This window comes from Gnatocerus cornutus, chromosome 1 (assembly GCF_029298725.1).
Source record: "Gnatocerus cornutus isolate USDA-ARS CGAHR chromosome 1, icGnaCorn1.1, whole genome shotgun sequence".
NCBI classification, from domain to species: Eukaryota; Metazoa; Arthropoda; class Insecta; order Coleoptera; family Tenebrionidae; genus Gnatocerus; species Gnatocerus cornutus.
The window spans coordinates 35,842,803-35,858,444 of NC_142233.1; the positions used below are offsets into that span (position 1 = coordinate 35,842,803).

General features: G+C 35.1%; 1 protein-coding gene across 7 annotated transcripts in view; it reads right to left on the reverse strand.

Annotated features, from left to right (window-relative positions):
• Fak (protein tyrosine kinase 2 Fak) overlaps positions 1-15,642 on the reverse strand; it is a 46,473-nt gene that overhangs the window by 19,953 nt on the left and 10,878 nt on the right. For 2 of the 7 annotated variants that reach the window (XM_088041075.1, XM_088038821.1), the window contains exons 1-2: positions 8,162-8,423; positions 7,307-7,521 (exon numbers count right to left, since the gene is read on the reverse strand). The exons of 2 other annotated variants lie outside the window; for them this stretch is intronic. In XM_088041075.1, coding sequence (XP_087897201.1) covers positions 7,307-7,515 — 209 coding nt within the window. In that variant the 5' untranslated portion in view covers positions 7,516-7,521; positions 8,162-8,423. Of the gene's footprint in view, positions 1-7,306; positions 7,522-8,161; positions 8,425-15,642 lie in introns of those variants that run through there. 3 more of the 7 variants (XM_088039586.1, XM_088040355.1, XM_088043193.1) reach the window with 3 other exon arrangements.

The following is a 15,642-nucleotide window of genomic DNA, read 5'->3' on the forward strand; positions in this document are numbered from 1 at the left end:
AACTTCCGCTCTCACATCGAGAAAAAAAATCCGGCGATTATGGCGACAACTCTGTTCAAACTGTAAAACAAACGGGAGCTAAATCGCACTTCTGTTTGCATCTTAATTAATTATTAATTAAATTAATTAATTAATTAAAATATCTCTAGCAAGGGTGCAATTCGTTCGTGTTGCTCACACTTCTTTCAGTGGGTGTTACTTGTGTTAAAACGCTTTTACTCTTTATTTATATTTAATAATTACCTCAATTAAAATTAATTGCGCCAGTTAGGTGTGAATTGTTTCACTAATCCTTTTAATTAAATTCAATTTGGAGCAATTATCATTTAAATGCTATTTACCTTCAACTAGTTTGAATTTAATGCGACAGATAACAAAATGCCGCGTCGTCCGTCGGTCGCACTACTTTAATTTCGCAAATCCGGAACTCTGGAATTGGCGTGTTTTAACTGGAACGGGAATCACTGATTTTCTACGTTTTCTGTGTACTTAATTTTCGTATCTTATCGCGCATGCAATGCAAACAATCAGTACGCATAATTGGCCTTGGCAGTGCTGACACACAAAACAAGAAAAAAACAAGAAAATATAACAGTCGAGTGTTTTTTTTTGTCATAAAACAAAAATCAAATTACCTGCGATTTTCGATAAATCAAGAGTGTTGAGGACGTGTTAATGCAAAAATTGTCAATTTCTTTCAAATTTCACGCACAAAGTGACGTTTAGTCGAATTTGAAACTTTGAAATTGAATTTTTGACATTAGAAACGTCGACAGCACATTTTTTAGGATGTTTTGTTTTCAACAATCTTTAATGGCTTTTATGTTTTACGAATAATTTCCTTATTGATGCCCAAAACTTAAATAATACGTAACATCTCTGTTGGGGGTTTTTGGTTGTTCTCTGTTGGATACACTGCTGTTTAGTTCGACTGCCTTGCTTGATGTTGCGCCAAATTTAAACTACTTTTTAACAACGAAATTTATAAATTTCAATTCCTTTGGTATTTGTGTGAAAAAAAAAATCTAAAAAAATACATTCAGTATTTATAAATTGCTAATTTTTCCCTGAAATAGAAAAAATTCCCCAAACTAGAGAAATTTCCTTAATGTTGGCAACAGTGCCTGCAGTGGATACATGTCAATTTTAATTAATAGAGGATTCCACAAGTAAACGTCAAGTTCATTAATAATAGCAAAATACAGTCACGGACATGTAATTTTTTGACATTTAGAAAATCAAAGATTTACTTATTTAAGGTTGGCATTATTTTCCCCCAGAATTTGACGTTAGGATCTTGGTATTAACTGCATGTTCAAAACTATACCCCATTTTTCCTGCAGAGAATTTGCCGATTTACAAACAAGCAGGATTTGAGAGGAATAAGTTAGACACCTGTAGAGAATACATGTCAATTTTGATCAATAGATAGCGCAACAACTAAACGTCAATTTTATTAATAATCGCAAAATTTAGTCGCGGACAAATTATTTTAGAGGTCATTTTTTGACATTTGGAAATTTAAGTGTATTCTATGCATTACTGTGAATTTGTCATGTAAAACTAACACAATTTTCTCAAAAGTGACAAAAATAATAAAATAAATAAAGGGTGCTTTACACTTGATGACAATCAAACGACTTTGACGTCCAAAATAATTTGCCTGCGACTGTATAATTAATGACGAAAAACTAATAGAAATTTATTTAAAAAAAGCTTCGGTTTTGTAACTGCTCCACTCTGGATACGCTTAAAATATTCTGAAGTATTCTGCATATTCAAGAATATCCAAAAGCTATTTTTGTTGCAAGGACCTAAAATACAGTTTTTTCGGACTAATCGTTGGTGTTTACGGACAAGGCAATGCACATGAGTCTGCAAATACTTTTTAGCCTCGTGTTATAAACAATTTTTTTAGCAACGTGCGTTTCCGTTATAGTTGTAAAAAACAACAAAAAAATTGACGTTTCTTTGCATAAAATGCAGAATCCTGAAAAAACGACCAAAACAGCGAAGAAAATTGTGTTAGTATGGTTCTACAACTATTTTCATCAAAAACCTGAGAATTCTTAAACTGAACTTGTAATTTCGGCCTAATTTTGGTCCCGCTTGTGTCATTTCGCGCCCCATTTCCCCCGCCGCAGGATCAACCCAATGCAAATTGCATCAGCGAGAAAACAAGAGTTTCTAATTGAAGGGACACAATGGCATTCTGAGCTGTTTACAAATTGTAAATCCTCCGGCAAACAAAGGGGATAATAAATGATTCGAGTGACAAAAAAGCTCAAGTTAATACCGGAAGCAAACAACTTTTTGACCTCATCTCCGCGAAAAAAACTCCAATAAAGAATTCCTCGTCGTTTCGTAATATTAAAAGAATAATAGATTGACCTTGCTGATGGTTTATTTTATTACGAACATTCCCAAGCCGTGATAAGAAAGTAAGGTCAGAACAGAGAAGAGCAGTGTCCTCCAAGTTCCACTTTTTTCCGAACTTTGAAGAAGTGTTACGCAAAGGTCAAGGCTAAAAATGGAAGGAAAACGCCGCAGATTAGAACGTAATATCGATCGGGCATCTCGAAAAATCTGAGAAACAGTAAAAATGAGCCAAATTATGCGGTGATAAATCAACTGTAACGAACAACATTCAAATGTAGTCACATAAAAACGCTCGAAATGACAAGGCGGAAAAAGGTCAGGCCAACTAAAACAAACGCTCACTCGATTTTCGCCTTCATTTCCACATATCGCATTTCGGTTCTTTATTTAAATTAAGTCCAACCAACGCTTTTAGCCCGTTCCAAAAATACGACAGTCTTCCGATTACTTTATTATCTCCTTAAGGTCAAAAACCTTTGGATTTTCACATCGAAAACTGCAACGACAACGACACTGATAACACCGGAAAGGAGATTACATTTTTTTTAGATCATACCAGCAGGCTTGCCAACACATCCGATTAATCATGCAAGGCCTCATCGAGCAAAAATCACTAGACATCCTGTCGTCGGAGAATTAATTCAAGCGACTCTCGTTAGATCGCGCCCCGCGAATATGAATGAAAATGCTGCTTGCATGTTTCACACTGACTTTCCTGCTGGCGGATTTTCAAACAGACAATGTGGCGAGGTTAGCAAGTAGGTGTAGCCATGACATCATCCACGAATTCAGAGGTACAGGTAGCGTGGAATACGCGCAGGAAAATTGCGAAATCGAGCTCAAATATTATGTGTCGGATGGGATCATAAAGTAATTAATTGAATGGAGATTTGACACCGCTGATAACGGATGGATGTTTAATTTTGCTACGATGTTAAGTAAAATCTTTGGGATTCCATGCATAATCAAACTGGCCTTGTCAATTTTTGTTAAAACAAATTAGAAGTGAATTAAGCACCGAAATGAGGCTCGTTTGGAAATGCATTTCTCGTTGTGCAATGGTGCTTGTGAAACGCTGGAAAATAGTTAAAATTACTCGGTTTAGAACATAAACAAACGTGTTTCCCCTCTTTCTTAGATAAAACCAAGGCTAGGAACAGTTGGACTATATCATTAACAGCGTTTTGTTATCTACAGTTAAGTGTCTATGTACACAACCTGACATTCAACTTGGCCTTATAAAAACAAACAATTTCCGAATTTTTATGATTTACAATGTTGCTTGGTTTAATTGTGATCATTTTGAGTCGATGAATAAGTAGAATTGGCGCCTGATTCTTAATCCGGAGGCCGTTTTGATCCATCACGTCAAGACACAGAGATATTAGTAAAATAAGTTTACCAAATTTCATTACTTTACTGTCAATACTGTCGAATTTATCGAGTTTTAGAAACATTTCAATTTTTAGTTTTTAGTTCGTCCTATGAATAGAACATTCTAAAATTTTTGAGTTTTAATCTAACATTCTGTAATTTGATATATTCAATAATCGTTTTAAAAGTAACATTTCCATCAAAATCGATAACTGCAGCGTCAAAATTGTCGAATTTTCAAGCAATTTTTGGAAATTCAAAATTTCCTTCCTAGAAATGAAAAATTCGAAATTCGTGTTCTAAAATTTTGTAATTTAGTAAACGTAGTAAACGCCTCATAAGCAACATTTTCACAAAATTTGATTTCATTGTCACCAAAATTGGCGAATTTACAGAGTACCTATATTAGGAAATTTCGAGTCATTTCCAAAAACAAAAAATTCTAAAATTCGCAATTTGTTATCTAAAATTTTGTAATTTAGTACACTTAATAAACGTTTCCGAAGGAACAAGTCTACTAAATTTAATCACTTTCACGTCAAAATTGTCGAATTTAAAAAATGTTTTAGAAAATGTTCAAATTCGAGTTCTTCCTAGGAATAAAAAATTCTAAAATTGGCAATTCGTGTTCTGAAATTCTGTAATTTAGTACACTTCAGAACCGCCTTTTAGGTAACAATTGTCGAATTTACAGAATTTTTTTGAAAAATTTGAATATCGTGTTCTTCCGAGTCGAAATAAAAATTTCTTAAATTCGCAATTCGTGATCTAAAATTCTGTAATTTAGTAAACTTAATAAACGCCTCTTAAGTAACAAGTTCACCAAATTTCACATTAGCATAAAAATTGTCGAATTTACAGAATTTAAAAAAAAAAAACAAGAAATTTCGAGTTCTCCCTTGTCAAAATAAAAAAATTCTAAAATTCGAAATTCGTGATCTACAATTCTATGATTTAGTACACGTAATAAACGCCTTTTAGGCAACACGTTCACCAAATTTGACAGTATTAGGGTAAAAATTGTCGAATTTACAGAATTTAAAAAAAATAAAATTTCGAGTTTTCTGGTCGAAAAAACAATTTCTAAAAATCTTTAAAATTCTGTAATTTAGTACAATTTATAAACACCTTTTAAGTAACAAGTTTACAAAATTTGAAAGCAGTAGCGTGAAAATTGTCGAAGTTTTTTTTTATTAATTTGAATTTCAAGTTCATTCTAGTCGAAATAAAATTTCTAAAATTTTCAATTCGTAATCTAAAATTCTGAAATTTAGTGCACTTAATAACCGCCTTTTAAGTAACAAGTTTGCCAAATTCGACTGCATTTGCGCCAAAAATGTCGAATTTATGAAAATTTAAAAATTTCGAGTTCATCAAGATCAGTTTTTCAAAAATATCATGGAAATTACTTTTCCTAATAATGAGTTTTATAGGTTATTGGAAAACTTATTAAATTAGCTTTCCAAAACACTATCGAGCAATTCTATAACTATAACTTCGTAAGTTTTCAAGAAAAAGTGAAAAAAATAAAATTTTAAACAGTACAATCTAAAAAACTATTTTTTTAAGAATATCTCTAAATCCGGAATCCAGATTCGGACTTTATAAATGATTATCTACTTTTCCAAAATCTGTTGACTAGTGTTATAAAGGGTGTGCCAAAACCGTAAATTTGGGAAAGTCTGACTATAAAATTTTATTATATTTGTTCCTGCTCTCTCCATGATATTTTTTTGTTCCTTAATATTCTTATCAAGTTCCGTCTCAGGAAATAAATCGATAACTCGGAAAATCTAGAAAAGTTCGGAAAAAATCTAAAATCCTTCACAGAAAGTCTCCCTAAAAATTCAAGAGAACTGAAAAAAAAAACTCCGCAAAGAATACTAGGGAATCGAAAGCCCGGAGAATCTAAAAATTTCAGTCCTGAACCGGAAAAACGTATAAATTCCAAACACCAAACTTTCCAAGATTTCAGGAAAACCATTAAAAAAAATCCAAGAAAAACTTAATGGAGAACACCAGAATGGCAATGTCTTCGCCGTGATTTACATTCTCCAAGTTTAGAGTCAGCCATAAAACCACCATAAATTGTTATGCATTACCCGAATGATATAAAATATTGATTTCCTTCAAAGTACTTCAGAATTGGCAGCTGAACCTTCGCATTGCATCGCATTGCAACGATCAACAAATGTCTTTCAGACACGCAAGACACGTTAATCGGCTGCATCAGTGGCATTTCAAATCTATTTTTTCCTCGATTTTTTCTTACAACCGTAATAAAAAGTGTGTATGGATAGTTAAATGTAATTTAAATAAATATCATAAATTTTAAGTATACACCAGACATGTTATTTGCGAATATGACATGTGAGTTAAGCAATTAAAACAAGTTTATGAAAATCGGCAAATTGGGGCCTAGAGCCCCGCGGTGAATGCCCCCATTATTTACCAAAAATTTGAATGTGTAGGTCAAAATTACCGTCACGGCAATTCTACATTATCAATGTTTTCGATCTCATAATCATATAATTTACGGCCTTTGGCAAGCGACTCAATCGGAGGTCCGTAAAAATAGCTTTTTAAGCGCGGCGACGTTTCTTATCTAATTATACAGCTCGTTACAACTTTATTGTTGGTAAATAGGCATGAAAATAAATTAATGCGTAATAAAACTAGGAAGTTGTCACGAATTATCGCCAGTTCAAGATCTGCCAGTCGCTTTTTTCCGATCATTCTAAATTCTAAAATTACGCGTCCACGATCCGAATCTAGATAGATATTTTTAACGTCGGAGGTATTTGAACTTTCGGCCAAAAACCTATAAAACCTCGTGTTACAACAACGGAAAATAGGAATGACAAGTCCAAGGTGTGTAAAACAACTCAATTACCTGAAGGACTTTGTCAATTACAAAACATATTAGAAAATTTCGAGTTCTTCAAGAAACGAAAAATTCTAAAATTCACAATTTGTGATATAAAATTCTGTAATTCAGTGCACTCAATAAAGGTTTCCTAAGTAACAAGACCACCAAATTTGAATTGGCGTCAAAATTATCAAATTTAAAAAATGTTTTAGAAAATTTTCAAATTCGAGTTCTTCCTAGAAATAAAAAATTCTAAAATACGCAATTCGTGGTCTAAAATTCTGTGGTTAAGTACACTTAATAACTGCCTCTTAAGTAGCAAGCGAAAATTGTCGAATTTACAAATTTTTCTTAAAATTTTAATTTCAAGTTCTTCGTAGTCAAAATTCTGTAATTTAGTACACTTAATAAACGCTCTTTAAGTAACAAGTTCACTAAATTTAACAGCATTAGTACAAAATTGTCGAATTAACAGAATTTAAAAGAAAAATTAAACTTCGAGTTTTTCCTAGTCGAATTAAAAGTTTCCAAAATTCGCAATTCGTGCCCACGATCCGAATCTAGATAAGATATTTTTAACGTTAGAGGTATTTGAACTTTCGGCCAAAACCCAATAAAACACTCGTATTACGACAACGGAAAATAGAAACGACAAGTCCAAGGTGTGTAAAACAACTCAATTACCTGAAGGACTTTGGTCTGGGCCTGTGAAACTTCCACGTGTTACTTTGTTGTTGAATGCTGTTTCCGTAAACATCCTCGGAGTTGCCACCACACAACAAACTTCTAGGCCGTATGTTTATATTACCTTTCGCACTTTTATCACGATTTCGGTATTTCACGTACATTGGCGGACCACCGACCATACTCGCTCTCTTTACAAGCTCCAACATCCTCGACTAAGAAGAATAATGCAACAGAAGGAACGGGATATTTCCATGCGCCACAGGAGACATTTCGAAAACAGGATACGTCACTTTAAATATTTGTGGAGACGCGACAACGAGGAGGCAATTTGTATTCCGCTCCGGTGCGATATCGACGGTTTATTGTTGAATTGTTGAAATGACAAGGCTGAAAATGTATGAAATAAACACGTCATAATGGCGGTGGGCGTCGAATTACTCACGCCAATAAAATGAGGATTTTGAGACACCGGAGCTCAAAAAAATCGCCCGGAGTCGCAGTGTCTCCAACTTAAATATTCACGTCGACCGTGTTGAAACGCGCCGGAAATTGAAAACTCGTCTATTTCCGGTAAACCGTGCAAATTTCGCGGGAATCAGTTAAATTAATTACTTGTTGATGTGGTGAGAAACGCACCGAAAAGCCTCACCTGACCCGAATGAGGATTTTTTCTTTCATAGACTTTCTACATAGTTTAAAATGAGGTGTAGGTAGATGGAACGTTGCGAAAGATCGGGATGATGTAAACCAAGCGCAAACTCGTTTATAATCAATCGAAAATAAACCGACTCGAAAAAATTGAAGAAAAAGCGACTTTTTCCTCCAGTGGGGCGTCCGAAAAAGAACTCTTACGTGGTCGATGGTCACAACCGGAGCTTTTCTCGCCGAAGGAAACACGTGCTGTCGCGTAAGCTGCACTAACAAAAGTGAAATTTCTCACACGATTAGTGTCTATATTTACACGCATCGGTTGCTACGATTTAAAAACAGCGTTATCACAACCGCACTGGTTATCGTCACCAATCACATCGTGGCGAAGCAAACCGATCGAAAAATAAGCGCAAAATCATAGTTTTCGCGAAGCCAATGCTTTTATCACGACAGACGACCGACTGAGATATCACCGCTTTATATAAATACACGCCAACAGTAGGTTTGCAGATTTCCACAATTTACCGGCCCGAAAAGCAACAGCGCAGACAGAGAGAGGATGGAGTTTTGTGTTGGACGAAACTATCGAATCCTTGTGGTTATTCCTAATAAGGATAACGGTGTTTCTCCCGGAGAATTTTCTTTACGTCGTCCGGTCGACCTTTTCCTGCATCAACACGAGAAGCTGAAAGAATGTAAGAAGGGAAAAACGACTAAATTGTTTTATTCCGGTTGGAGGACGTGGGCTTGCGAAAAATCGAATTTATTGGTTGTAACTTACACGGCGGTGCAACGAAAAAATCGGTATGAATGGATCGCCTACGAAGTTGTAAACTGTGTTATTTTGCGAAAGTTATTAATAAGTTTGCACTTATATGGCGGAGGATTTCAAGTCAAAATCGGCGCAATTAAGATGAGTTAAAAAAACTCGTGAAATTTCAAAAATAGTTTGGTCAAGTTTGGGTCTACAGGAAAGTTATCTTCTGATCGGAAGTGGAAGGTTTGTTTTACCTCATTTTGCAATTAACGACACGTTTACAACATCGGAAGCGCTCCGTTAAGTGTAAGCTTTGGACATCCATCAACCATCTGACAGGTTGTAATTCGAAAATGGGTCGTAATGAGACGCCCACGACTCTAAGATCGCTCATTGTGCGAGTGATAAGCGCAATTGTATTCGTAAAAACGTCTTGATTGAAGCAAACATGCATTGAAATCTCCACCGATAACAGAAGTCAACAGATTTGAAAAAAATTGGGCTGGCTGGAGAAGTGGAAAGTCATTTCTCCTGATTCCGAATGTAAAGTCCGTTTTTGGGCCTTCTTGAAAATAAAAGTTTCTAAAATCCGTTCCTGTTAAAAAAATTTAGTCTTTAGAATAGACAATTAACAAGTCAAAACCGAAAAACCTTGTCAAATTTCATTGCTCTAGCATCGAAACTACCCAAAATTAAAAGGCCGAATAAAAAATTTTGGAAATTTTTTGCCAACTCTCTGAATGAAAATTGTTAAAACTCGTTTGCGTCGTTCAAATATCTTGAGATTTAGAACAGTCAATTAGTCATTCAAAAGTAACAAGTTCCCTAAATTTCATTACGTTGGCATTGAGACTAAAATTACAGGTCCGAATTCACAATACTGGAAATTTTTGGCCCGTCTCAAAAATAATAATTTCTAAAATCCGTCCGTGTTGTTAAAAAAAATGAGATTTGGTGTAGACAGTCAACAAGTTAAATATAGTAACCTCTCCTAATTTTACCAATATCTCCGAGTCCTGACCTGATGAAACAAAACGAAGAATCAGGACCAAATTCCACTACAGAAATGACTTTAAACAACTAACTCCACAACAAATTTCGTCCACAACTTATCGACTATCGTAATTGTTACATCATTGGTATATACAAGTGGTATTATCCATATTTTGCACTCTAATTGCCGTTTCTACGGTGCGTTAATGAAAAGGTCACTTCTCAAAAGGTGTGTATTGAATGCTAATTCTTTGATGTCTGACGCCAACGTCAATACGTTTTTTTTTTCTCCAGACATGCGACATTTAATTTGAAGTACACCCAGTCTTCGGGAACAAGAGAAGTAATTACGAGGCATTCAAAGGGAAAATGGTGAAGCATAACACTCTGGAGGAGAATCAGGTGAAAGAAATAATGCCGAGAATAAGGAGAATAGTATCATATCAGGCCGCGAGATATTATCGGAGCTTTATTCGAAATAATTGGCTCTTCCATTATGGGTGAATTTTCTGAAGATTAGTATCGTCGATCGTTCAAGCGTACTACATAGAGTGAATATAAATTCCGGCAAATAATAAAGTTTGATTTGGTATAGATAGCCAACAAGTTAGAGATATTAACTTCGTCAAATTTCATTGACTTAAAACATTAAAACTACTAAAAGTGCAGGTCCGAATATAAAACACTGGAAATTTTTGGCCCTTCTTGACAATAAAAACTTTTAAAATCCGTCCCTGTTGTTCAAAAAATTTGAGATTTGGTACAGATAGCCATCAAGTTAGTGATAGCACTCTCATTTCATTGACCTAATATTAAAACTACTCAAATTACAGAAATTCTATAAATTTTTAGCCCGTCTTGAAAATAAAAATTTCTAAAATCGGTCCTTGTTGTTCAAAAAATTCGTGATTTGGTACAGATAGTCATGAAGTTAGTGATAATATTCTGTCAAAATTTCATTGACCTAATATTAAAACTACTCAAATTACAGGTCCGAAATCAAAATCCTAGAAATTTTTGGCTCGTCTTGAAAATGAAAATTTCTAAAATCTGTCACTGTTATTCAAAAAATTTGAGATTTGGTACAGATAGGCAACAAGTTAGAGATATTAACCTCTCCAAATTTCATTGCGCTAACATTAAAACTACTAAAAGTCAGGTTCCAATTCAAAATATTAGAAATTTTTGCCCCTTCTGAACAATAAAAATTTTTCAAATCCGTCCCTGTTCAAAAAATTTGAGATTTGGTACAGATAGTCAACAAGTTAAAGATATTAACTTCGCCAAATTTTATTGACGTAACGTTAAAACTACTTAAATTACAGGTCCGAATTCAAAATTCTATAAATTTTTGGCCCGTCTTAAAAATAAAAATTTCTAAAATCCGTCCCTGTTGTTCAAAAGATTCGTGATTTGGTACAGATAATCAGCAAGTTAGTGATAGTAGCCTCTCCAAATTTCATTGACCTAATATTAAAAACTACTCGAATTACAGGTCCGGATTCAAAATACTGGAAACTTTTGGCCCGTCTTGAAAATAAAAGTTTCTAAAATCCGTTCCTGTTGTTAAAAAAATCAGGTCTTTGGGATAGACAGTTAATAAGTCAAAACTAATAATCTTGTCAAATTTCATTTCTCTAGCATCAAAACTACCAAAATTGCAGGTCCGAATTAAAAACTAAGTTTTAAAGAGACTTTTCTAAAAAAAGGTAGATTCTCAAAAATAAAATTCTAATCGAAGTTATTTTCTCTGGGCCATTTTTATTTATTTAACAATCTACAGAATGTTCATAGAAATGAGGCAGCAAAAATTCCGAGTTATCGAGGAATTTTCGCCAGTCTGACCAACACAAATGATTCAATTCTAGTGGAATTCAAACGACTCGCCGCCGTCACCTTCTTCTAATTTCGCAGATAGACAGAACAAAGGAGAAACTATTCCTACATATTTAACAGGAAGCAAATGGACGCAACACTTTTTAACCGTATTAGAAATCACAGCCCGGTCAATATTTTATCCCCAATAATAAAATCCCATTTATTCCAGGACGTGACGAGGGAATTGCTGGAATTTCCACGAATGTCCTTTCAGTATCTCGTATAATTTGATACCGTCGTTATTACAAAACTGTGATTGTATTGTATTTCTATTTAGACGATCGTCTTCCTTTCGAGTCATGTGGGTCCTCATTGTCCCTTTTTATCATATTAATTTCCGAAAAGTGTCTATCAATTCAAACCCGCGACCATAATTAGTTGATTTAATCAAACGTAACGACTGCGGTGCTCCAAATGTGCGCTAATTTATGCGTCTGCAATAATTTCCGATAAAAACGTTAAAAATAACGGCATACAAACGGGATGTTAATGCAAATCGTGGCCACTGCTTGTTATGAACAGCATTCCGCTTCTTCTGGGGATAAACACCACTATCTAACACTGATAGACGCTCGCAGTTTCCGCTTCCGGGACGCTCGTTTTTCTGATAAGAGTTCGGCTCGCATCTCCACGAAAAACAACGGAATTCTTTTTTAATTAACAGGATGTTTTGTTGATAAATGGGTCGGCGTCATCCCCAACCTAGACACCGATATTGATTTCGCCGTGGGGTGTGGTGGTGGTGATGGCAGTGGCGACGCTTTCAGCCTCTCTCACTTCGGTCGGGATGCTTTGGGAAGATGTGCGCTGCTTTTCCAGACAATTTAGGAAATTTACATTCGACGACGATTTGTCTCCACTGATTAGTTTTACTTAACTCAACAACCCCATCGTTGTTACGAGTCGATCAATTAACCTTTTTTAACACGTATCGACCAAAGGTTATTCAATCAGTTTTTACGATTGGACTAATCACAGTAGAATTTCGTGGTGTCTGTTTTATGCGAGCCTGAACACGCAACCGGAAAGTCGTCACAGACGTAAATATACAAGATTTATACGATAAAGGCAAAAAATGCAGGTTTGCCATACGTAGAAAACAACAAAGCCATGTCGAAACTGTTTTTTTGAAATACTGCCGACATGTGTTTTACCGGCAGTTTTAAATACCATAAAACTCGATTCTTCAAAACGCTGAGTTGTGTATTACAAAACTAAAATAATACGCGCACCAAACATTCATTTAATTGCCCTGTTTATGTCGACAAACTTATAATCCATAAAGTACATAATCAAAAGTATTATTACATAAATCTTTTATGTTTGTGTACTAGAACAAACTAGAGCGCAAATTAGACGAAACATTGGTAAACACTTTATTTTAACTAGATAATTTATTATTTCAGATTGGTTCAATATTAACGTTGGTAATGTGGGCTGATCTACATTTTTAGCGGATCGAAGTCTGATTTTAGCACGTCCGTTGGAATTTAGTGTGGCTTACGTGGTGTGCCGCTAATATTTTTAAGTTCGCATAAATACATCGTTCCTTTCGAGGATTACACTTCCCGAATTCAGAATTTAAAATTTTTCGAAAAAAACATAATTCGGTCGATTTCTCGCTTATTTCTGGAAAAAAAAACTATTTGTGCTCGTCTTACGCAGAATTTCGCGCTGAATCTAAAACTACTCTTGATTTTCACGTCCGTCAACAATCAACTAAATTTCAGGCGTTTGAAATGACGGGTTGTCGCCAGAGGACCAAATTTTGGAGGTTTAAAAATGATTTTTCCGGAATTAAAGCGAATTTAAAAAAAAACATTTCAAAATCGTTTTTCTCGCGATTTTTAACATGAAAAATTGTTTTTCAGAAGTCGAAAGTTGCAATTTTTTGCGAAAATTTATGACTAAAACTATGCCAAACTTTTGATATCGATATCTCGCTTATTTTTTGGAGTAAAATTGATTTATTATACATCAGTGTACGCAGAATTTTCCGCAGATTCCAAATGTAGAATTAATTCAGATCCGACAACAAGTAACTGAGTTAAGGCCCATCAAAGTTTCGGAAAGTTTCATTTTTACAGGTAAATATCTCGCAAACTATTAGAATATTTAGATGCGGTTTGCACCATCGTTTTTCTTGGCTCATTTTACGTTCGAAAAAGTTTTCAAAAGCCGAAAATTCGATAGTCGATTTTTCGCGAAAAAAAATTCCGACTGAATCCATAAAAATTTTTCAATTTTTTGATTTTTGGCCATAACTCGTAAACTATTTGTCCGATCAATTTCAATTTCAATTTCAAAATTTCAAAAGTAGATAGATCTTAAGCTCCTCTTTGGACTGATGTAAACACCAAGGTATTAAACGTCGTTTTCACCTTGAAAACAGCGATTGAAAAGCACCCCAAAATGAGCTCTTCAAAACAGTTTTTGGCCAATGCCTCGTTTTTTTTGACTCATTTTACGCAGAATGTCACGCTGAACCTAAAGCCGCAAGAATTTTTAATTTTCGTCAACAAATAACTGAATTAGAGACGTTTGAAATTTTAGGTTGTCGCCATAGGGCCAAAATTTTGGAGGTTCGAAAACGATTTTCCCCAATATCTCCGAAATTATAGCAAATATGAAGAAATCCTTTTCGGAATCGTTTTTCTCGCAATTTTTCACCTTAGAAATCGGTCTTAGACTGTTCGAATTCGAAATTTTCATTTTTTCAATTTAGAAGTTGTCTTTCAGTTCCTAATTCAGACTCGGTCGCCAACTCTTGTTTACGAAGCAATCTTTAAGTATTGGTGCTCATTCTATGCAGAATTTCACGCAGAATCCAAAACTGGCCGATATTTTCACTCACATCAATAAACAACGGAATTAGAAGCCTGAAGTTGCGGATAGTAAATTTAAAGCATATTTTTCCAAAATTTTACATACCCAGAATAAAGTAACAGACACGAATGGAATCCATCACCACAATTTCTTCGACATTCTTTCCGCATTAACAATCTCGAAATTGTCCACTAGGTCGATTCTTTTCGCCGAGTATGACGTCCTTCACGACGCAAAAAACAGCGACGTTCCACTCTAATAACTCAATATAAATCTCGACACTTTTTATCCCACAAAATTGGATCCCAATTCGATGGGAAAATTCGACTTCAAAAACCCCATGAACTAGCAACAAAGGAAAATTTCGCACTAGGGCAGCCAAATAAAATCAATACCACCAGTAACTCAATCCAGTTTTCGTCCCCCAATGAAGCAACAAAACTACGCCTCGTGTTAAGACCACATGGGGCATCGACAAAAAGACACATTTTAAAAAATTACAGATGAATCATCTAAGAAGGGCGTTCCACCCCAGGTACGCCAAGTATGACCCCGGCAAATGTGGGTTAGTAATCGTTTAAATAAAGGGCGATTCGCCGGTAGGGTGCATACTAAATTTCGCCCGATTCTCCACTTCCGCAATCACACCAGCCTGTAAACAATACTGCAATTCAACCGTCGATGTACACAGAATTTTCTTGCAGTGTGACGTCTCATTATTTTTATTATTATTATTACCCGCACCTGCTTCAAGTTTAACAAACCGCTCGTTGTAACTAATTTAATTTTAATAAATCGTCGCGTCTACAAACGAGATAAGAAGCGCATCTGGCCACGAAAATTATGATCTCAGAGGTTTACGTTATCGGAGAAAAAATTATTGTTCCCTCGAAACAAAACCGTCACTCTTTCGATTTACGGCGTGTGAAAAACAAGGCGATGACACATTTTAGGGTCCAAACGCATTATGGAGTACTTCAGGGGTTACAAACGATAACTGGTTGTTGCGATTGTGGCATTATCTTCTATGTAAATATGCAGTGCTGCATGGAAGATTTTATCTCTGAATGCGGCCACCGCGTTATATCGATCAAACATCAACAAGACGGGAATTTTGCATAAAATACATCTGCGTGTCTCCAGTTACTGGCGGAATACGATAGAGGACTGCAAATTGTTCTTAATCAGACGGACTGACTATTACATTGCCTGACCGCCTCGCTCATTA